This window comes from Microplitis mediator, chromosome 5, assembly GCF_029852145.1.
Source record: "Microplitis mediator isolate UGA2020A chromosome 5, iyMicMedi2.1, whole genome shotgun sequence".
Lineage (NCBI taxonomy): Eukaryota > Metazoa > Arthropoda > Insecta > Hymenoptera > Braconidae > Microplitis > Microplitis mediator.
In genome coordinates this window covers 25054187-25077492 of record NC_079973.1, presented here as the reverse complement: position 1 = coordinate 25077492, position 23306 = coordinate 25054187, and the positions used below count along the sequence as shown (strand labels likewise).

Sequence of the window (23306 nt, the reverse complement as noted above, 5' to 3'; positions counted from 1 at the left end):
TATTATAAATATAAATAAATCCGAGTGATTTCTATGCGTATGTTAATAGTACATCTGGCAAAAATACGGAGTAGAATTATTAAGAAGGTATTACTGGGAAAGTATTAGTGCTGTATAAAATATACAATTTTATTAATCTACTATTATTACTATTATTATTATTATATATCTGGCCGATAATTTTGAATTGATCGACCTTCGCGCCATTTTCACACATTCGCGATTCGCCCTCGGACAAAAAAATTTAAAAAAAAGGGGTGAGTTAATCCTGAAATATGTAGGTACTAACGTGCGATCAAGTCTATATACGACTTCTAAGCCCTTTTAGTTTCGACGAGGTGTTGGATTTCCTATGACCAAAACTGTATTAAAAAATATATACATATATATACTAGTGTTTTTAGTATTTGTTGAAATTCAAGACAGGGTTAGACCAAAATATATATGTATATATTATTGGAAACAGATAATCGAGTGGTTGATTCCCAAGGGAAAGAAAAGTCTTTTGTACTTTGAAGTTTGAGGAAGAAGATTTTACTAAAATCATCTAAAAAGTTCACTTTTATGTGCTTATATATATACATATGTATGTATATATATTTAATATCACAATACTAACAGTTAAAATAGAATCTAGGATATAAAACGATATTTTATCAGTCGTAAAAAGTTTAAATAAAATATTAAAAGAGTCCATTGTTAAAAAGTACAAAAGATCTTTAAAAAATTTCCTCTGATGAAATGACTTTTAAAACGCAAACAAAAGAAAACACATGAGCGTTTGAAGAAATATAAATTATAAAATATAATAAATCTGCTTGATATTTTGAATTTTATAAAATATATTTAACAAGAGACTTGATCAAGCCGACGGTTTCACTCAACTACAGAGCTTCACAAATAATTGTATCGCATTGGCTTACGGTTTCGGTTTCCTCGATAAATCGAAACGAGGAAGCCTATGAAAGGTAAAACGAGAAAGAGGATATCCTCGTTGTGTATTATGTCGTAAAGGGCAGACGATGGCTGATCTACAAGTGACAAGGGAAAATTTACACTACGTCCTATACCGTATTTACTACCGGCTATACTCGTATTCAGTTACCAAAGGACCTATTTTTTCTGTACCTTTTTAAATTTAATTTAATTACTACAATTAATCACTTTTATTTTTAGTTCGTTAGTTTCAATGTTAGTTATTTTCACACAATTTTTTTTATTACTATGTTAGTTAATTATCATGTTAGTAATTCATTAGTTTATTAATTTATTATTTTTTTTCGTGTTAGTAAATTTTAGAGGTGTGCAAATAATTTTTATTTATGAACATGTTTACATTAAAAAGAACAATTCAAAGTTTTGACTAAATTGAATAATTCGAAATTTTGACTAATCCGAATTATTTATAAAGTATAATTAAAAATTTCTTACAAACTATCGCATGTGAATTAAAAATTAAAATTCGAAATTAGAACCAAGTATTCAAAAGTTCAAAAATAAGTCCAAATTTCGAAAAATTTGAATTGTTCGATTTGATTTGATCAGAACACTATTCACACACCTCTGGTAATTAAATTATGTTATTACGAAATTTTGATTTAATATAACACACAACTTATATATAAATTTAGTAGTTTTTTTTTTGTTAGAATTGTTAGTAATTTTTTAGTAAATTTTTGGTTAGTAAGTCACTGAAAAATTCATAACTAAATAAAAAAATATAATATGAATTTCACAGCAAGTTAGTGCGGTACTTAACTAAATTAGTTTATTAGTGATTATTGATTAGTGATTATTGATTAGTGATTATTGATTAGTGATTAGTGGTTAGTTATTAGTTATTAATTATGAGGTACGAAATTATGAGTACGAGCAATAAAAGTCTAAATTAATAATTTATAATGTAGCGGGAATATAACCTGTGGACGAAAGTTGAAATAGCTCGAGCAACGGCTTACTTTGCCGTTAAAGGCGATAAGTGCCCGATAAGTTGTTGTATTGCCGAGTTCCTCAGGGTTATCTTGGCTTCAGGGCAACAAACTCGCAAAGGCCAACTTATATTTCACTGATCAACACAAAAGAAAAATAATAAAAATATTTAATAACATAGAAAAATATTAACACACAACAACAATATGCCGAGATTTTTCCTTTTCTTTAGCGACCGTCCACAGATTTGGCCAATTTTTTTCTTAAAATCTTGGTAACTTGATTGTTTAATTTTGGGTCTAAATAATCTAATCCGTACATTCGTTCGTGCAGATTTGAAGCGATAAAAAATAAATTTGTGGGTGAAGAAAATTGATTTGAAATTTTTAAAATTCGATTCCCCCGAGGTAAGAAACCGAATAAAAATAAAATGGTTTCTTCTTAACCTACCCCAAAATTGAAGCTTCCAATTTACTGCGAGTCTAAATATATACATGCATATATATGTATTTGAAACATATATAAAAGGAGGGGGTATATAAATTCTTATTTTAAAATTGGTCGAGAATTCATCGCGGCTCTACGTCAGGGATTAGATTGAGCTCGAAATTGTGGTAAAAATCGCGGAAGAATAAATATCTACCCCAAAATATATATGCCCCCACGCAGAAATTGTTATCAACCTGCGTGTAAGGCGAGGAAAAAGTGAGTATTGGAAAATAGGCGAAAAAAACTCAAATTTAACACATCCCTGGAAGATTTCCAAGACTGAAACTTAAACGAAATCGAAAATTTACGGAATCAAATTTGTTCGTTCCTCAAAATCCTTTACTTGATATTATTTTATCCTTGTTTTTTAAACTGGAATTATTTTCGAAACGTTGTTCTGTTGATAAACGGTTCTCTCGACTCACAATAAAATCTTCAAGTGGATTACCGATATTTCCTTATCGCCGGCAAACTCGAGGGCTTTAAAGTGTACCTACGTACGTAGCTATGTACTGATAGCTGGAAGAGCGACCAGGACAGATACCACTACTGTATTCATACATAACTCTTGTCAGATATCCTCCAAACCGATTATCAACTTTTGAAATCATCAAATATTATACCCCCGAGACATTTCGGCATAATCGGGTATTCATAAAACTTTTTATCCTCACCGAAAACATTAATTCCTTTTAAATATATCATTTATAATATATATGAAAATGAATACATAAATTATTGATTACAAATTTTAAATTTATACCTCCCAGTACCTAATAAATATCTCATTTTTTTTACCTTTTCCATTCATTCTTTTTAAATTTTTTCTCAAAATCGCTTGTTACTAAAATTATTTTTTTGAATTACAAAGTACGGAAACAAAATAAATTGTGAGACAAAATGGACCAGCCCGAAAATTCCCAGATCAAAATTCCAACTTATATTTATAATCTAAAAAAAAACAAAAATTTTTTTCAATGAATCAAAAAATAATAAATTATACTATTGATTAAAATAAAAAATTTATGAATGAAACGGCTAAAAAATCTATAGCTCTCGTGTTTGAGGTTCGCGTGATCGGAAGAGATCACCAACAGGTATACTATATATGTATAAAGATGTTTTGTATACACATATATAGATGATATGAAATCAAGTTTGAGAAAGTCCGTAGAGTTAAGTAGTGTAAAAAAATAAAAAGATGAGGGTGCTATCCCCCAAGGATATGAAGGGCATTTTTTTGTCGTAGGGTGAATTGTTATGACGGTGAACCTGTAGTATCTATATATATGTATGTATACATACAATATATATATGAAACATAAAATATAGTTTCGTTAATTTATCGTCATTGGTTGTTTTTCCTTTTCCACACTAGCGTTTCTTATAAATTCTAAGTTTGACCTAAAAATGTCGGGGACATAATTATTTATAAAATATATATAAATAATAATTATTAAAGAGCTTCACTTTGATAGATTAACGTATGATTAGTTGCTTATTCTCGTGGACAAGAATAAGTCAAGAAGAGCTAAGACTAAGACTTAAACTACTTTACTGTAACATAATTAAGTATGAGGATAAAAGTTAACGAGTGATGGCGTTATTGATTATTGGAAATATAAGATGACAATAAATTTTATATTCTGGTTTGCCTTGTCGTCTATAAACTCGTGCACCCGATCGTCTACTCCCGTAAACAAAAGTTTACTCAATGCAATGTAACTTTCCCGTACAGTACTATCTTGAGCCCTTTCACCTCTTCCGTTTTCGTCGCAGCCATCTCGATATCGACTACGTCCGCGGGCTCTCAAACCAGGGCCGTCTCAATCTCTATCAACCCAGTCTACAAATAACTAATTTCGTTTCAAATATACTAAGTACAGTTGCCATTAAAAAAATATCAAAATTTTCCGACAACAGAATGATTTTAAAAATAAATATTTATCTCGTTCAAAGCAAAAAATAATTGAGATATTAATATTTTGATTTATTCAATGTTAAATTATACTCAGCAAGTGTTGTGTGTGTGTGAGAGAGTGTACGAGCGTTCAATGGCCATTACATATGATTCACAGGTCAAATGTCGTACAACAATAACAACGTCAAGAAATATCCCGAGTCAAAATTAAAACAGTAGTTTGAGCCTCCAAAGCCTCAGTTCTTTTGATGTTGCACTTGCCGCTGAATGTAATATGTTATTTAAGTCCTCGATGTCCTAAAAGTAGCGTATGAAGGAGTAAATCACCTTTTTAAAATGGTAATTTAACCCTCCATGGCCTACCATTTATTTTAAAATGCTATTTAAGTCCTCGATGTCCTAAACGAAGCGCATGGAGGACTTAATCACCTTTTTAAAATGGTATTTTAACCCTCCATGGCCTACCATACTTTTAATCTGTAACTTCGAATGAGCTCAATTCTTTAGCATGATATTATTCTTATACATAAAGATATTTCCAACTGATCGTGAACGTCCGAGTAGCAGTGCGGCAGTGGTTGTGCTTCATATTCGTAAGGTCGTGGTTTCGAATCCCGGCGGCAGCAGATTATTTTTCAGCAGGTTTTTTCAAATTCTTCGGCAGTTTCCGTTTTCCATTACTTCGTTTGTATTTATTGTTCGCGTAAAATAATTAATTGATCATATACTAATAAGTCAAAGGCTCTAATTATTCAATTCGAATTTCGAATGACATAGTACTATTCTATTCGAACGCCTACTCATATAAGTTTAGCTATTATTATTAATATTTTAAATTTTGTTATTTTTCAACTCACAACAAAACATTTATTGCTAAGAAATTATTTTTGGAATTTTTAATTTCAAATTTTTTTCGATCATGGCAGCCATTTCTAATTAGTGGCCCCCTTTTCCTTTCTGTTTCTTTACCAATTGTACGCGATCCGATGAGAGTCTTTCTCGATCTATAAATTTAGGCTCTGGAGGCTTATTTTACCTTTTTAAAAAGATGATTTGAACCTAAACTTGGTAAAAGCGGACAAAGTTACCACGTTTAGGTTCAAATTACCTTTTTAATGCATGGATCTTCATATTCTAAAAAGATGATTTGAACCTCCTTACCCTCATGTAGGATTTGGAGGCTCAAATTACCTTTTTAATTTTGACTCGGGATAATTGATTTGTTTGCTTGCAAAAATCTTTCACTATCGGTGTGAATGCTCCCGTACGTCCTATTTCTCTCATTATTTATTTATTTATTATCTCAATATTTTTTATAAATTCATTTTAAAAAATAACAATTCTTCAAAACCAAATGGGCGGCAAAAGTAATTTTTTTTTTAAATTTTAAATTAAATTTCTTCAAAAATTTCAGTCTTAAAAATAAATAAATTTAAAATACGTTTGTGCTCTGAGTGTACACTAATAAAATTAATTTTAATTAAAGAAGAAAAAAAAATTGATATGATTAAAAAAAGCCGGGTCGGGCCTTGAACTTGCGCTCTACGATAACTCGAGTAACTTAAATAATTTGCTTTTAATTCAACGGTATTGATAATTAAAATAAAAATTTATAAAATATTTAAAATTATTAATAACAATAATGGTGATAAAAATTAATAATGGATGGGAATGTTATGATATGAAGCAACAAAAGATGAAAACGAGGGCTAAAAAAAATAAAACCCGGTATATTGAACGTCAGTACAATAATAAACCAGCTCGGTTATCTGTGTTTCTGTATTTCCCTCCGGGAATCCTCTTTCACCTCAACCTCTTTCTCTATATCCTCTAGCTTCCCTCTGTTTATTCCCGACGGTACATTCAGCCGACATCGAGGCCAAGTTCACGCTAAATATATATATATATATATGTGTAGATGTATACATTTTATATAAAGCCGAAGCTATATCTATAGAGCGTCCAATCCGGTGGGGCCAATGTCGAGGTTTGCGAGCTGAACACCCACTTCAGCTACTCAACTATTCTCTATTCCAGCGTCCAAGTCACCGGCATCAACAACTTTCAGCTGGCTTCCATAAAACTTTTCCCTGTGTAAAATATTTATAAACACCTCTATTACTAGTGTAATTTACCGACTATGTACACTTGTACTCCATTAAGTGTATTGCTGTGGTTACATTATGTCCCGTTCACACGCTCGTATCCTCTACACGCATCGCAAAAAGATAACGACATTGCTATCTACTATTGTGAAAATTACGCAGGATTAAATTTTCATTTTAAATGAGCTAACAAGTCACGCGTATCAAACATAAATGCGTGGGAAATTTTTCATTTTATTTTTAAATATTTAACTAGTTTATAAATAATTTATTCCTTCAGCTTAATATTGCTATTGTCATTTTTCTTCCTGATTTTAATTGATCACCAAAAAATGTATCCATAAATTTGATTTCTATTTATTGGAGTAATATGATGACTCTGCTTTTTGGTATTTTGATGAATTCAAAAAAATTTCAATTCAGTAGAATGTGTGTAAATTGATAAAAAAAAAACATGCGACTAACCTTTTTCTCCGTAAGTTTTTCACACCGTCTCATTTTACAAATCTGATGACTCTTGTCGTTTCTGCATGGCGCACAGTCTCCACAATTGTCTTTTCTCTGGCAACCAATACACTCTCCACACCGCTTGCGTTTTTTCTTAGCAGGTTTATCACCCAACCCGTTGTCGCCGTCAGTATCACCAATACCACCTCCGAGATGTCCATGGGGGCCGCGATTCCCTGTCGAGGATACAGCGGCGACTTGACCAGAGCTCTCGACATTCCCGCTACCATCTTCGCTCTCCATGGAACCAGCCCGAATTTTTCTGCGTTCTTTTTTCCTACCGTCGACTCCGGTTACGCGGGAAGTCGGCGACGAGTCGAGGACCGTAGACATCGGGTTCTGGAAGTTGGTATGATGCAATTGTGGGTAATCCTGCTTCACGACTGTTAGCACAGCGTGATGCGGATGCCCAGGTGGGGCCTGGAAGCTCTGCACGGGACTTGAGCCCAGCAGCTGGATGTGTCTCTCATCGAGCAGTTGCTGCTGCAGTGCTGGGACCTCTCGCGCTTGCACAGGAGCAGGGACCAGAGGATAGCCGACCGTACTGCGAGGATGTGCGTGCGGGGGAAGTGGCAAAGGTGAGCCCAGCGTGTGGAAACTCGGCAACCCGACCGCGGAAGTCACTGGCGGCGAATGTGACATTGAGGCCGGCGACAAGGGCGTAAGAGCCGTCAACTGAGGCTCTGATTCACTCGGTGGCGCGAACTGACTCGCGAAACTCGGCAATCCTTCGCTATTTAGTCCAATAATATTACCGTGTTTCGACTCCCATGGGCGGTACTGACCCGCGAAAACTACTCCATCCTTCGGGTCCATCAGTCTACCCGACAGTCCTTCGTTCCAATCCCAGCAGTGTGACATCAGGCCCAAACTTATGTCCTGGCTATGCAAAGCTGTCAAAGTATTTCCACTGTCCATACTAACGTCACCAGAAAAACTGCTGAATGGCGGGAGATGTCGATTCGGATCACCAGGTCCAATGTTACCCGGTGAAACAGCAAGCGCACTCGGGGGGCTCACCCTCTCCGGGGCGATACCCTCCTTTTTAACTTCTGCGCTCATCTTCTCCGACGCATCTTCTGGTTATTCATCCGCTCCTGGGATTGCTTTTATTTATTTATTTATCAACTTTATTCAATAACTCAATTATTTATTTTAAAATCTCAATTATTGACGTACTAGTCTACGTAAATTTACTAAATTTATTTATGGAAATGATTGTACTTTGATGCTAATGATGATGATGTGATCACGAATTCTCAAGGCTAATTATCTGAATTTAGATTTTTTATTTTTATTTTAACTTCCGCACATTCGTTGAGCTTCACGTTGGCTAGCTTCCTTTAGCTTTTTTTTTTTGTAAAGTTAATTAATTTTTTTTTTGTATGTTAGTTTTTTGTACTCGACAGGTTTAGGCTACGAACTGAAGTAGATTGGTTCCCGTACGTATTTAAAAAGTTTATTTAATTATAAATTTACGTTTTTTCCTGAGCGAAAATTTTAAAAATTCGTTTTATTTACTCCGTTTTTTTTTTTATGTAAAATACTTAAAAGGTTTAACTATTAATTTATATACTTTAACTTTATTATTTTATAAATTTGTTACTCTGGCTCCAGTTGTTTAGCAACAGTCAACGGAAGTCAGTGCTTAGCAATATATTTTTTAAATTATTTTGTTTCAGGTTCAAGTTCAGCTACTGCTAGCTCGTTATGTACGTCGTTGATTTGTAAAAAAATGGTTGATTCTTTGGTTTATGGTTTGCGTTACGCCGTATGTCACTTGCTCACAATTTACTTTAAATAATTCTTCTAAATTTTTAATTCAACAATAACTTGCACTTTAATTTTAATTTTAATCCTTGGATTTGGCACTGGCGGACTTGTTTTTTTTTGTAGGTATCAGATATATTTTTTTTTACACTAGAATAAACTACGGCTTCTTTAGTTATCTTTATTTTAATTTTCGTCTCTTGTTTGTTTAAATTTATCCAACAAAATTAATAATAAACAAGTCTTTTTATTCCTAAGCTCGAGAATTATTTACGTAGACAATATAGAGACTAATTAATTTGTCATTCGCACTTCGTAAGAAAATATAAATCACTTGAGGTTATTATAGCTTAGAAGGCTGTTGATTTGTACGTTCTGCAACAAAAAAAAATAATTATTAATTTATTGTATTCGTACAAAAATTATTATCTTAATTAGTTTTATGTCTAGTGTGATTATTTTTTTTTGTTCACTAAATTTTTTAAAAACCCCGACAATATCACTCCCAAATTTGGATTTCGGATTATAGGTAATAGCTGAATTGCAATTGGTACAAAAACCATAATACAATCACGTAATTTCAATAAAAATATATAATACATTGTAAGGAACAATATAAACATAAATTTAGCACCCGGGTCAAAATATCTACCCTCAATCCAGCCTCACTGAGTATAAAAAGGCATTTTGAGCCTCAACTGATGTTCAAAAAGCCTCAATGAGCCTCAAATGATTCTCAAAGATCCTCAAGAAGCCTCAATGAGCCTCAAATGATTCTCAAAGATCCTCAAGAAGTCTCAATGAGCCTCAAATGATTCTCAAAAAGCCTCAATGAGCCTCAAATGATTCTCAAAGGTCCTCAAGAAGCCTCAATGAGCCTCAAATGATTCTCAAAGATCCTCAAGAAGCCTCAATGAGCCTCAAATGATTCTCAAAGATCCTCAAGAAGTCTCAATGAGCCTCAAATGATTCTCGAAAAGCCTCAATGAGCCTCAAATGATTCTCAAAAAGCCTCAATGAGCCCAAATGATTCTCAAAGATCCTCAAGAAGCCTCAATGAGCCTCAAATGATTCTCAAAGATCCTCAAGAAGCCTCAATGAGCCTCAAATGATTCTCAAAGATCCTCAAGAAGCCTCAATGAGTCTCAAATGAATTTACTACTCGACTATGTAATATAAATTCGATTAATATAATTTGAGGCTCTTTGATCACCATTTGAGGATCATTGAGGCTCTTTGAGCATTATTTGAGGCTCATTGATGATTTTTGAACATCATTTGAGGCTCAAAATACTTTTTTTACTCAGTGAAGCTGGATTGAGGCTTACTTGGGTTCATAAGGCTAGATATTTTGACCCGGGGCAATATAATAAAATAAAAAAGCCTAGAGACTACTACATACTTCAAGGTCTAGGAAAAAATTTAACGCTTTAACTTTAAATGTATCAACGGAAAGTGAATTTACAAGATCAATAAGTAACTCTTGCCATAGACGAATAGCTGATACGACGAATGATTGCTCATAGATGGTAGTAGCGAAATTTGGGATTTTAAGTGAAAGTCAGTAAATATTTACTATTTCGCAATGAAAAGTGTGCCAGTAATTCCAAAAAGTGAAACGATTTGCACTATGAATTAGTGGGTATCCACCATTGGCAATGGAATTTCGCTGGTCCATTTTTAGAGAGTAAGTAAACTCAAAAAAACAACGAAAAAAAATGTCTAACTCTATTCAACAGCAAAAATTATGATAAATTAAAAGTCGTATCCATGAATCTTTTGTCCAATGAAATTAAAAAAATTAAAATAACAATTATTTCAAGCAGGTAAATACATAAATATATTTATATAGTTGATTTTTCATAAAAATAGTCTTTTGTTAGGCGGGGAAACATAAAGACCAGCAAAGCATGCGATGTATGGCTGAAATTGTTTTAAATTTATAAAGTACAATACATGATGTTTTATATATATTTAGATGTGCGGATGTGTTGGTAGCAATGTGTGGTGTGATGTAGATGTTTAGCTGATGTAGCTGACGGGTGGGTATGAGTCGAAGCTCGCTCGTTGACCACGCGCTCTACTCTCGTTCTCTTGCCAAGGTTACTATTACGAGTCCTACTCCCCCTACACACGCGCCCACCTCAGCTATTCCCACGCTTTAGTATTCGTAAACGACTATCCCACTACCGTCATTCACACAACGCACGATAACAACTTATTCTTCTACTGTAATTATTTTTACTACACACTTACTACATAATCGAGTAGTTTTTGTTCTTTTAAGAAAAATTAATAATACATAACATGCTGCTTTGCTTTGTTGGTTTTCTTGTTTATTTAAATGATCAAGCTTATATTTTGATGCATTTTTTTTTTAATTTTGAGGCTCAGGTGTAATGTGATGGTCAAAAATATATAATGGAATGTGATGTTGATATTAAATGATTTTTGGTTTTAGTAAAATTTAAAAAATTAAAAATTTATTTTCGAATTTGAATATGGAGTAAATTGGCTGTAGTTGTAACTAAAAAATATTTATTTGGTTCCATGACTCGTCATTCTGACAGTTAAAATACTAAAAATCTGGGGGTCACGAGTCCTCACAAAAAAATGATTCAAAAATTCTACTCATTTCAATATTCGCTAAAACGACCCCAAAATTAATGCCCAAAAAGTCCGTAAACCACCATACCCATTCTACCCCAGCGTTTCCTGTTTTATAGAATATACTGAAAATTTTGAGTGATGAAAATGGTTTATTAATGCGTCAAGCTAGAAATGCCATAATAACTCAAGCTCAAGCGTCACGGAACAAGGGCCACGTAATATCGATCGGCTTAACTCTCCAAACACGTACAGCCCAAGTATAGTCAATTCAAAAGTTTTTCACCCCCAGTTCAACATTGATATCTACGTCTACGTCACATATTACGATTGCATCATATTTCAGCCGACACTAAATAATTTTATTTTGAAACTCAAACGTTAATCAATAAACATTTATTACACTGTAAAAAATTTCCAAAATCAACATGGATTCGGAGTTAAAATGGAGTGGATGATTTTTTATTCATCCCCTCAAAGTGAAGATAAAATTCACATCACTCCGAAATCACTCACTAAAAAAAAACTCCGTATGGTGATTTTTTTTTGATACTGAAGTTAGCCGACGTCTATTAAGTTTTGAATTTTTTTAAAATCCATAAATTAAAAAAAAAAAAAATATTTTAAAAAATTGCACCTGTAGTTTTTTTAATTTTCTATATGTGCATTTTTTTAGTTTTTTTTTTTTTTTTTTAATTGAACTGTCGAAAACTAAATTTGCAAATTTTGAATTGTCTGCTAACTTCAGGATCATATTTTTTTAAGACTCCGAAACTCCGAGTCATGGAGTGAATGTGGATTTGGATTTAAATAAAATTTACATTTACTCCAAATTCACTCCCAATTTTTACAATGTAATAATATAACATTTAATTACAATAGTATAGAAGTAATTTTCGGAAGAGGGGATGAACGTTAATCGTACGTATGCGACAATTGGAGGCATTAATATTACCCGCGTATAGAATTTGCGGATAGTAGAGCCCGGCAATAGTAGTCTAATAATTCCCCGTAGCTTTGAAATTTATCTTCTCGTCCTCGACCCATTGTTAAATGTTGTAGATCATCGCCCACTCTCTATCCACCTCTCGACGTGGATAGAAATTTACAACTCGGAGCTTTCGCTATCATTTAACCACCGGCCGCTTTCACTGTACTTCCATTATCGTATATTTTAATTCACAAACACTTTGTTTGTTCGTTCATATATTTATAAACATATATATGTGTATCTATTTATTTTATTACTATTTCGTAAACAAACATGCACATTGGCCGCGCAGAAAAATCACGAGCTTGTCGGTAGGAATGAACTTAAACAAATCGGTGCAACATATATTTCTTTAACAAACTTAATACCGCGAACTTTAGTCTTTAAATGCCGCGAAACTTGTCAGAGATGATATATATACTGCGTAGCAGTCTCCAAGCATTTGATAGCGTACAAATATATTTACTACGTCCAATAAAAATAATCAGTAATTATATTTATATTTATATTTAAATTTATTTTTATTTTCTTCTATTATTAACTTGTTTTTTTATTCGTTCTCACTCAATTAAATTTAATCATCATTAATTAATTTATCAGCTGAAAAATAATTTTCTTAGAAATTTTTAAATAAAATTTTAAATTTAATTACTGATTTTTTTTTGTAATTTTTTGCATATAATTAGCGTACCAATTTTAGAGTTAAAATTGTTAGAAAAAATTTTTTTTTACTCAGGAAGATTTTAAAACATTTGGTATCTTTGAGCATACAAGTTTTTTTTTTTCTTTTGACATAATATATCTGATGTATACGAGGATGTGAGAGCAGCAGCTGGTTTGGTGTAGTCGGGACAAGCTGCACTTTCGCTGAATCGACCGTAGCGAACGCACAAAAATTCAATACCGCCTCTCGCGAGTAGACCGAGTAGAGTAGAAAGAGAATAAAAAAATGAACCAGAGAAAAAGAGAAAGATGAAATAAGAGAGAGAGAGAAAGAGAGAGATGGCCCATGGTCCATACTATGTTTTATGTACCATACAAACTATACAGCAGTACACCATAGTGCACGCTCTGTCGCTCAGTTCACGATACAGAATGCGCCGAAACTCTGTAAAAAGACTAATATAAAAGGAGAGCCCACTCTCCGTATTCGCGAGTAGAGAGCAACTTGCATTACATATGTTCGCGGCAAATACATCCGACGAGTTTCCTGGAAACATGATCCAGCTTTACTCCACAAAACGCTAAGAATTTACTGTACATCCTCGTGACACACTGACTACAATACACCCAACGAAAGCATCTTCAAAATACCCAGCATCTAAACTATTTACGAAATTTAATTTAATTAGACTATAAAACCCAGACAACAAAGACAGTAAAAATAAATTCTATCTCTCCCTCTCCAATATCCATCCATCCATTTTATATTTTTTACTTTATTTACTTAACGCATGTTGTTTTTAATTTTTTAAAAAGCGTTTTGATGCGCAGATAAAAATAATTACGGTACAAGACCGAGATGCATTTGTTGCTCGTGTCGTATGCAAAAGTGTAAAGAGAGTGAGTAAAGTCGACGGCTGATCCTCCAAAAAAGAGTACTACTACACTCACTACTGCGACATCTACTTTTACTACTACTACTGCTGCTTCTGCTGCTGTTACTACTACTACTACTACTTCTACTACTGCTACTACGGGGTTCAAGATGAAGCAAAAAAGCTCTTGGGTACACTTTCGCCGACCTCGTGATGTGCCGCGGTAGAGTCTCGCGACAAAGGCTGCTTGATTCAAGGTCTCACGCACACACTTATCAGCCTCTCGCGTTTTATATATCATACATACAAACCAACTAAACTTATACGCATGCGTTAATTCCCTTCTCTCCTTTATCCCGTACAAATACAATTCAAATACAAACACACACATACGCACACATGTGCTGCGTTTTGGTGGTCGTTATACTAAACCATCTCTATAATCTCATACTATCATCCCGTTTACGAAGATCCATGTGCACGTTTCAAATTTATGAATATTTACTTTTTTTTTATTGATTACTTTAAAAAAAAAAAAATCTAAATTTAAATTCGTAATTATTTGTTATGGTTGAGTATAAAAAAATGTTACTGTCAAATAAATAAATTGAAAAATTGGTACAGCAGTTGTGGGTGGAGAAGAGAGAGAAAAATCCTCTTGTTTGCCGAACAATCACAATATAAAATGTTTCGTGTGTCGCGCATGCGTTTAATGTACTTGCGTTAACATATAATATATAATACATTTACATGTGTCTAGTGTGTATTTATATTTGTATGTGTGGTTGTGTGTATAAACCCTTTAACTGCCACCAATACACCTTGGAGATATCGGAAATGATATAAAATTGCGTTCACTACGTCGCTGATATTTAAATTGGTTCGCTAAACCACAGATTAATGGGACCCAAACTACAGCGAGTGCTTTTTGCGTTCGCTTCTCGTATGCTTCGTATAACTGGTTTTCTTAAATATAAATTTGAATAAAACACTATTGTTATGTTGCTTGGTTTTTATTATTTTATACAAAAAAAATAAATTATTGTTGATAATTTTTTGGCGACGAATTCCTTGCATAGAAAAAATGAATTTCTTCACGCAAAAAAATTTTACACACGTCAAGAAAATTTTTACTTGTCCGAAGAAATTTATCTCATTATGAATTGAAAACAAAAATTTTCTTGGGGCGAGAAAAAATTTTCTTGAGTCAAGAAAAAAATTTTTGGGGCAAGGAAAAATTTGTAGTCCTAAGAAAATTTTCGTTTTCATTTCATAATGCAAATTTTTTCTTGCCCCAAGAAATCCTTCTTTTCTGTGTAGAGTTTGAAAAATTACAAGCGCCGGTACTGTGATAATTTTATTGGATATCAAAAATGATGTTGACTGAAGACATGGAAATGGGAGAATGTAATCGGTATCGGTGCCACAAATAGACCATTGACGTGGATTTATTTAAAAATTTCGTATTGGAAATTCGGTTGGACGCAACGTGACAATCTGTAGATGTGTAAGAGATTCATTTGTATTTGGGTAGAGCATGTGGGACTGTTTGATTGTGAGACCGAGAAGGTAATGCGATTAAAAAACAACGATAAAATAGAGCGTTTGAATTTTTCAGGATTAAATTTTGTTTTTTTATTCCGGACTTTGTGTGATAATGTATCCGGACCAAAAAGATATGTGTGTAGAATGCTTGACGTTAATCCAGGGTCGTTACCTCGTTGCCTCGAAACATACATCCGGTATACAGTTGACTATAAATTTTTCATCGAGAAAATATACTTTTATATGTATATAAATTTTTTTTGTGCCTTTATCAAATTTAAGTTTTTGAATCAAAATTTCGACGGATGTTTATAAATTTTAAAAAAATTTTCCGTTGAATTAATTTTAAAAAATTTTCAAATCAAGTATCAAAAATTAATTCCATGTCAAAAAACTGAAAGGAAGTCAATGGAAAGAGAATTTTGAATTTTTATATGAAAAAAAATTTGAGCGAAATTAGAGACTCAAAGTCTGGTAAATAAAATTTTTGATTAAAATTATTGATCGAATATTTTATAGTAAAAATTTATGAGAAATGAGTACGGACGAAATGAAAAAAAGAAAGGCTGTAATTGAGACGTAATAAAAGTCAAAAGTGTAATTGATATATCTGGGGTTAAAGCCAAACCAAAAAACTTTAAATCACGAATAAATGAAACACAAAACTGATCTGTAGAATCGGAGCAGCGGCTCGGCTTTTGAATTCTCTCATGAGATTTTAGCAAACCGCGATGCGGTTTCCCCGTCGCCGCGTGCCGATTCCCGGTCGGTGGGCGATAACCAATAAAAAAAAAATGAGAAAGAAACAATAATAAAAAAAGTATATAAAAATAAAGATAAAAAGCGAAAAAGGAACCTCGAGGGACCGGTGTGCGCCCGTAAATCTTTCCCTGGCGCCCGTTGTTCTCGCGTTTTCTGTTTCTCTACTCTCTTTTCTCTCCACATGCTCGCCGGTTTCCTCATATTATACAGTACGTATCCCCGATCCAGTATAGAGCATACACTATTCCATATTTAACAACAATCCCATCCCGACTTATTAAAAAACTCTAGTCCGTCATCAAGTAAAAGTCAAACTTTGCCGATTTATTATTTTTCAAAAAGTTTTAGTTCCGCTCAGTCCATTCGCAATAGCAAAACCCAATTCTCTAAAGTCTCTCGGATGCTTTTTAGCCTGGACCATTCTCAGAAAAATTGTCGTGTTACGAAACGGAAGCCGTGTTTTATACGACCTCGAACGTTATTTCGCTCTTTATTTTTTCCTTTTACATCACTCTTAATAGTTTCCTCGTGTGTCCCTTTTTTAAAACCAGGTTTACGATTTTTTTTCTACATCACGAGCCCATTGTTTTACATTCAAAAAACAAAAAATTTATTATATACATCATAAAAAAAATTCCTCCACTCTTAAGCCGAAAAAATTTAAAACCAAAACTTCCGATCCAAATTTAATAAAAAAACTTCTGAAACTTTATCGTTTCCACGTTTAAAAAATACCCGGAGTTTTACAGGGTTATCAACTTGTGAGTCACAGGTTAAATGTTTATATTTATCCAGATCGTTAATAAAAGTGCCTCTGAGCACTCGAAGTATTTTTTAAATCCCACTGTTATTACTTTTTAGTTTTTTACTCAAAAAACTAATAACGGTTCGTTGTAATTAAAAATAAAATACATAATGAGTATTAATATTCGCGAGCGTAAAGAGAACGAATTTAAATTTAAAAAGTAAGACTGAGTAAAGAGTAAAAAATATTTAAAGGGATGAGAAAGTGTACGTAGACATTCTTATATATGTATATATGTTGAAGTAAATATGAAGCGAATGAAAGCGAGAGTACTGAGAGTGAGAGGGAGTAAGAAAATGAGTAACTGAGTGAGTATGCATTCTCATTCTTATTCTTTTCCTCTTTTTATTCCATCTATGCCACTTTCATTCTCAAACTACTGCACACAATTTTGTTGTAAAAAAATTTAATAAACAAAATTTAACCGTCCACGCGTGCTTGCAATTGCGCACAGAGTACGCGATAAAACAGAACCTCATACCGGAACACGGATCTTGTTTTTGGAGTGAAAACCCAAAATAACATGAATTTGAACCATAATCACACGTCGGGTGGGTAATTTGAGTGAAGGGAATTTTGATAATAATTTTTTTTAGTAAAAAAAGTGCATCCGTACTTGTTTGTTATCAATAATTCATTGATCCCTCGTCAGCATCGGCCAATAATTGTCACGCATATTTAATTATCTTGTTTAATTCACGCGAGTAACAGCAGTAATAACGAGAGCGTGTCTCCCGCATCACGATATTACACGAGTGAATTATAATTTTTTTTTCTTTTTCTTTTTTTTTATTAAATAAATAATAGTAAACACGCACGTTGTCAGAATAGCGTCTGCTCCAAAACAAAAATATAAATATTTTTCACTATTGTCACTACATAATAAACGCACACTTAACTCCAGTAGTCCGCACTCAAGTAAATTTTGGAAATAATAAATAAAATACCCGGCGTTGTCGCCGACATAAACGGTGTCGTTATTTAAAAACACTTATGGCTACTCGTTATTTAAATTTTGGTGGTAAAAAAAATATATATATATTTTATTTAAAATTTTAATTTTTTTTTATATGTATATTTATTTATATATATATTTAATATTTGTTTATAAAATATATATGCCCGAACACGAGTATAAAATGTGTTGCTTTGGTTGCGGGCTGGCCCGTGCTGTGTGTGCTCGCCGCGCAGTGACTGTGTGTGCTCCAAAATGTATTCTTTGTCCGACGAGTCGCAGCTGCCCGCGTTTCATTCTTCGGTCAAGTCCGCTGGTACTCGTCACTGTTCGGGTGTCATCCCGATACTACCGTGGCGGGAATCCAGGATACGCCAGGATAGATACAAGGTAGTAGTGGTAGTAGAGGTGGTGGGTGGCGAGAGTGCTAGTAAAATTATTACGCTTATGGTGGAATGAAAACCTAGACCCTGTGTTGGTATTATCGTCTATATATATGTATATATATATATATATATTTCACTTTAAAGTAGTGGGGATGTTGTGCGCGCGCAAAACGCAATGCGCCATCTTGTTGCAACCCTTGGTTTTAAAAGACATTTGATATATATATGTACATGTATATATATATATAATTAATTCAGTTATTATTTTTGCATCTACTAGGCACTAATTACTCTTTAAATTGCTTACAATAAATAAATTTTTTCGCTTATCATTTAGAAAAAAATAATTTTTTAAATTTTCGGCGGGTTAATTGTTTTTAAAAATATGTAGATTTTTATTTTTGAGTCGAGACTTTATAAAAAAATACATATAATTAATGATTTATGGTAATAATAGTTTATCGTTATGAGAAAACTATTGAGATTTAGTTTTTTTTTATGACGCACGAATTTAGATAAGAGATTTATGTGTAGAAAAAAAAACTAGATGATAGAGTCTGATGGTAGAGTTGGATCTCAGGAGATTCAAGATACGTATGAGATATATATATATATATATTTATATATCTGTATGTGTATATATATGTGATGGCACATAAGTTTTGGATACTATTATTATATTACGAGGGTACGTGGAGATGATTATCGAAGGTGGCGACGTACCAATGGAGATTCACCACTTTTTATTTTTGTAACTAAAGAAATACCCCCATGGTTTTTTTTTTATTTCATACATGGTGTTTGAAGTATTAATGTACGTATTTTTGTTTGGAAAAAACGCCATATGCTCCTGACAATTCTTGATATATCTCACAATTCCTTCATTAATTTTTCTTTCGGCTTTTGTTCACAAGTAACATGTTTTTTTTTTTTTATTAAAAAAATTTTTCTAAGCGAGAATGGGTTTCTCAGATCAGTCAATATCTTAATTAAAAATAAATACATACTTACACACTTATATTTATTTATCAGTATTATTATTATGAATACTCTTGGAGTCTTGGACATGATATTTATAAATAGAATTAATAATAGAGAATGAAAACGTTAATTATAATTTATTTATCATACATTTTTATTTGGTACAATGAGCGCAGAAATAAATATAAAGAGCGTGTGTGTATGTTGGCAATAATAATTAACGGCGACGCGACGTTAAGTAAAAAAATTATACCTTGTATCCGGACGTGTGTTTTTTAGCATAAAAGAGTGAGTATATGTGGCGCAGAATAAAGAGTAAAAAAAGCATAAGTAAAAAAAATTATAAAAAAATACGTGTGATATAAATTAGATTCCATTGCTTAACCTCAACTCGGCAGTAGTACAGTGGATGCTCGGCAAACCGAATGCACACATGTGTGCGCTCGGTCGCCTCGGCAGAAAGCTGCGTCCGATTTTCCCAGGTAGATTTTTCCGGCCGCATATTTTTAACGGCCGACACTCGGTCACGCATGCACACGCGGAGACACGCATATATATATTTATATATATACACGAATACATAATATATTTATATTTATATACCTACAGAGTTGTCTTTTTGATATGAGCATCGGCGGAGGTTAAAGCGAGACGAGAAATTAAAAAAAAAATAAAATAAAGGAAAGGAATATATATATATCTGGTCCACTAGTGTGTTAGTGTTGTTGGACACCCTGGTTGTTATTATCATAACAATGCCGACGTATGCAGATATAAATTAATGCGTATTCTTTAGCAGGGGGTTGACGTACGTCGTTGCGGCTTTGCTGCCACTGTCGAGAGTGACAGGAGATGCATCAGACTTGTCCTTATTCATCTTCTCTTTGTATGCAGGGATATATATTTTTTATGTATAAGTGTGATTCTCTAATGTCGGACTCTTTTTATTCTGTACTTTTTATCCATCGCATAGAACACATCTTATCTGTATCGCGCTCACACGTACCCGAGGATTAATTGCGGATGAATGATCATAATTGTCCCGACTTATAAGACTTTATCGTGAGATCTAGTGATCGGAGATTTATAAATTTTAGTTGCTATTGTAATCTTTTAAAATGGGTAATGAATAATGAATATGTAAATTAAATTATTAGTGATCGGAAGTTTGGTTCAAAAAGTTACCGCCAGCTGGCGAATTTCAAAAATCTGTTCGCGAGTGCTGTGGAAAATTTCCAGTATTTAATAAAAGTAAATCGTTCTCATTCGAAATTAGAACTAAAATTAAAAAAAAAATTCTTCTCTAAAATCTTTCATATATATATAAAATCACTGTAACAAATTTCAAAAATATATCAATAAATATTTTACAGAACTGACACTTTGTTCAAAATTTTAAAATTTCTATTTTATCGAAATTAGGAGTTAATTTAAAAAATAATTAATTTCAATTATTTATATGAGTAGTGCCCATGTGTAAGAAAATTAATAATCGCAGGTGGAAAAAAACAAAAATCCGATAACAATATCATGCAATTATAATTTATGCATTAAACGACAATATTACTGATTGACTGATAATGATAACGATAGTAATAATAATGGAGATATTAATATTGTCACGTAATACCTGTTACTGTCGTCATCATGCACACATACATGTATGTATTCACTGGAATATAATGAAGCGGTGTGTCTATATATATATGCACACGGAGATCGAAATGCCTGGCAGGAGAGCTGTCAATTGTGATCGCAAGCCAATATTGGCGACGGACGCTAATAAGACCCGGCTCCTTGAGCCATCTGAGAGCATTAATAGGATATTCGGGTACTACGTCTCACGGTGTTTGTGTCACGCTTACCATCGCCTATACATTGTATATACAATTACAGATTATCTCCTCATTATATTTAGATTCAAATATCTACCCCGAGAATAGCTACACACGTTTACTAATTTGTGTTTCGGAAATATTTCAATGCGTGTACATCAATACTCCGCATGTTTACGATGAAAATTAATATTTAGTTGCAGCTGTGCAGTCAAATTATTTTATATATTTTTTCTGGTAAATATCAATAGCAAAATTTAATTTAATGTTTCTCGATGAAGATCAATTTACAAATGCCATTAATATTTGATATTTCAAAAAAATCTGGCAAAAAAGTCTGGTCAGGCAAAATATCATATTTGAAAATTTTCAAAATTTGTACACAGAAAAAAAGGATTGCTTGGCGCAAAAAATCTTTTCTTGTTCTAAGAAAATTTTTACTTGACTCAAGAAATTTTTTGTATTATAAAGTGAAAACAAAACTTTTCTTGGGGTAAGATAAAATTTTCTTGGAACAAGAAAAAAATTTTTTAGGCGAGAAAAAAATTCTTGAGCCAAGAAAAATTTTTGTCTTCAATTCATAATACAAAATATTTCTTGCGCCAAGAAATTCTTTTTTTCTGTGTACATTTTGTTTCTAAATTTTTTTAACGAATTAATAGAATTATTATGTAATTTGAAATTGTTTATTGATATAGAGGCTAATGCTGTAGTAAATAAAAAAAATAAAAAAGTAATAAATAAATAAAAAAATTAGTAACTCTTAAATCTGTTAATCCAGCGTGAGTTTTAAATGACTATTGTTGAATGTACTTGGTAGTATGTAGAGTTGGCTCAACTCAGAAAGTTTGTTAGGGCAATAAGAAAATGAGGGGTTGAATGTTCAGATATATATATATACAAAGTCAGGGTGAATTGTCTTAAATTTAATACCAAGTAAAGTAGAAATGAGAAAGTTGAATTTTTTAAAAGTTTAAATATTTGAAATTAGTTTGTTTAAATTAAATTCAAATTTAATTATCATCATTTTTTATCGTCTAGGTCAATCTTTTGAAGGATAAATATATTGCCATACATATAAGTTGCAATTAATGGGCGAGGTTCAGTTTGGGCAAAAATATAATATAGCGTTTTGATAATGTGTAGTGTGAGAGAATATAAAACGTTGTGGAGTTTATTGCGCTTGATGTTGTATAGAAATTCACTGGCAAAATCCGGACAGATGTGAGGGATACAATGATGCTGAAATAAATCAGTTTATCGAGGCGACCAGGTAGGAAAAAGGAAACCTATGTCCACAGTACACAGTATAGTGTCTCGATGCTATTGTATATCACGTACTCGCGGGACCAGCGGTTCCCAACATACAGTGTGCACATTATTATTGTTATTATTATTAGCTAACAAACAAGACAGTTACCAAAAAAAATTAAATCCCTGTGGAATTTAATAATTTTGACTGGAACGAATCCGGATGGCGCAAAATATTAAATCTTTTTTTTTTCTTTATTTACAGTTGGAATATAAAGTTGCAGGACATACTTTTTGTTTTAGAAATTACGAGTTATGAAATAGTGTAGTATAAAGTAGTAGGGGATTGAGAGAAAATGAGTAAAAAAAGACAGGAAAATAGGAGGGAGATTGAATTATTGGCCGAGTCTGTAAGAAAACTTTTCTACCCCAGTGTGTAGTTGGTGTGTATAGTAAACTATAGAAAAAAATAAATAAAATAAAAAAAAACAATAGCGATTACTTCTTGCAGGTCGAATTGAAATGTGTGTCTTTTGTTTATATAGACATATATATATTTATGTGTAAAGAAAATATAGCAGGAAAAAATACGATCGATGAATGTACGTGACTTTAACTTGAAAAGTTTTCCGGGTGATTTTATCACTTGGACTATTTCTCGAGATAAAAATCTTAATTTTAACTATCTTTCTTCACAAACATTTTATTTTAAATCTGATAAAAGTATTTTAAATTTATAATTTTTTAGTCGGGTTTAACTAATGCACACCCTTGGAACTTTAAATTTTAGGTGTGCATTTTTTTATTTATTATTTTCTCACAGTTCTACTGGAAATTTAAATGTCAGCAGAAGACACACCCCCAAAATTTGAGGTGTGCAATTTCTATTGACTTTTGCTATAAAAAATTTATATCATAGTAATGCACAC

At 32.6% G+C, this 23306-nt stretch overlaps 1 protein-coding gene across 1 annotated transcript in view; it reads right to left on the bottom strand.

The window, feature by feature from the left end:
• The window catches only part of LOC130667433 (methylcytosine dioxygenase TET), a 73047-nt gene extending 54799 nt beyond the window's left edge, over positions 1-18248 (bottom strand). Inside the window, exons 1-2 of the mRNA XM_057469002.1 lie at positions 17586-18248; positions 6910-9096 (exon numbers count right to left, since the gene is read on the bottom strand). Of these exons, the coding sequence (XP_057324985.1) occupies positions 6910-8013 (1104 nt within the window). The 5' untranslated portion in view covers positions 8014-9096; positions 17586-18248. The remainder of the gene's footprint in view (positions 1-6909; positions 9097-17585) is intronic.
• Between the last annotated feature and the right edge of the window lie 5058 nt (positions 18249-23306).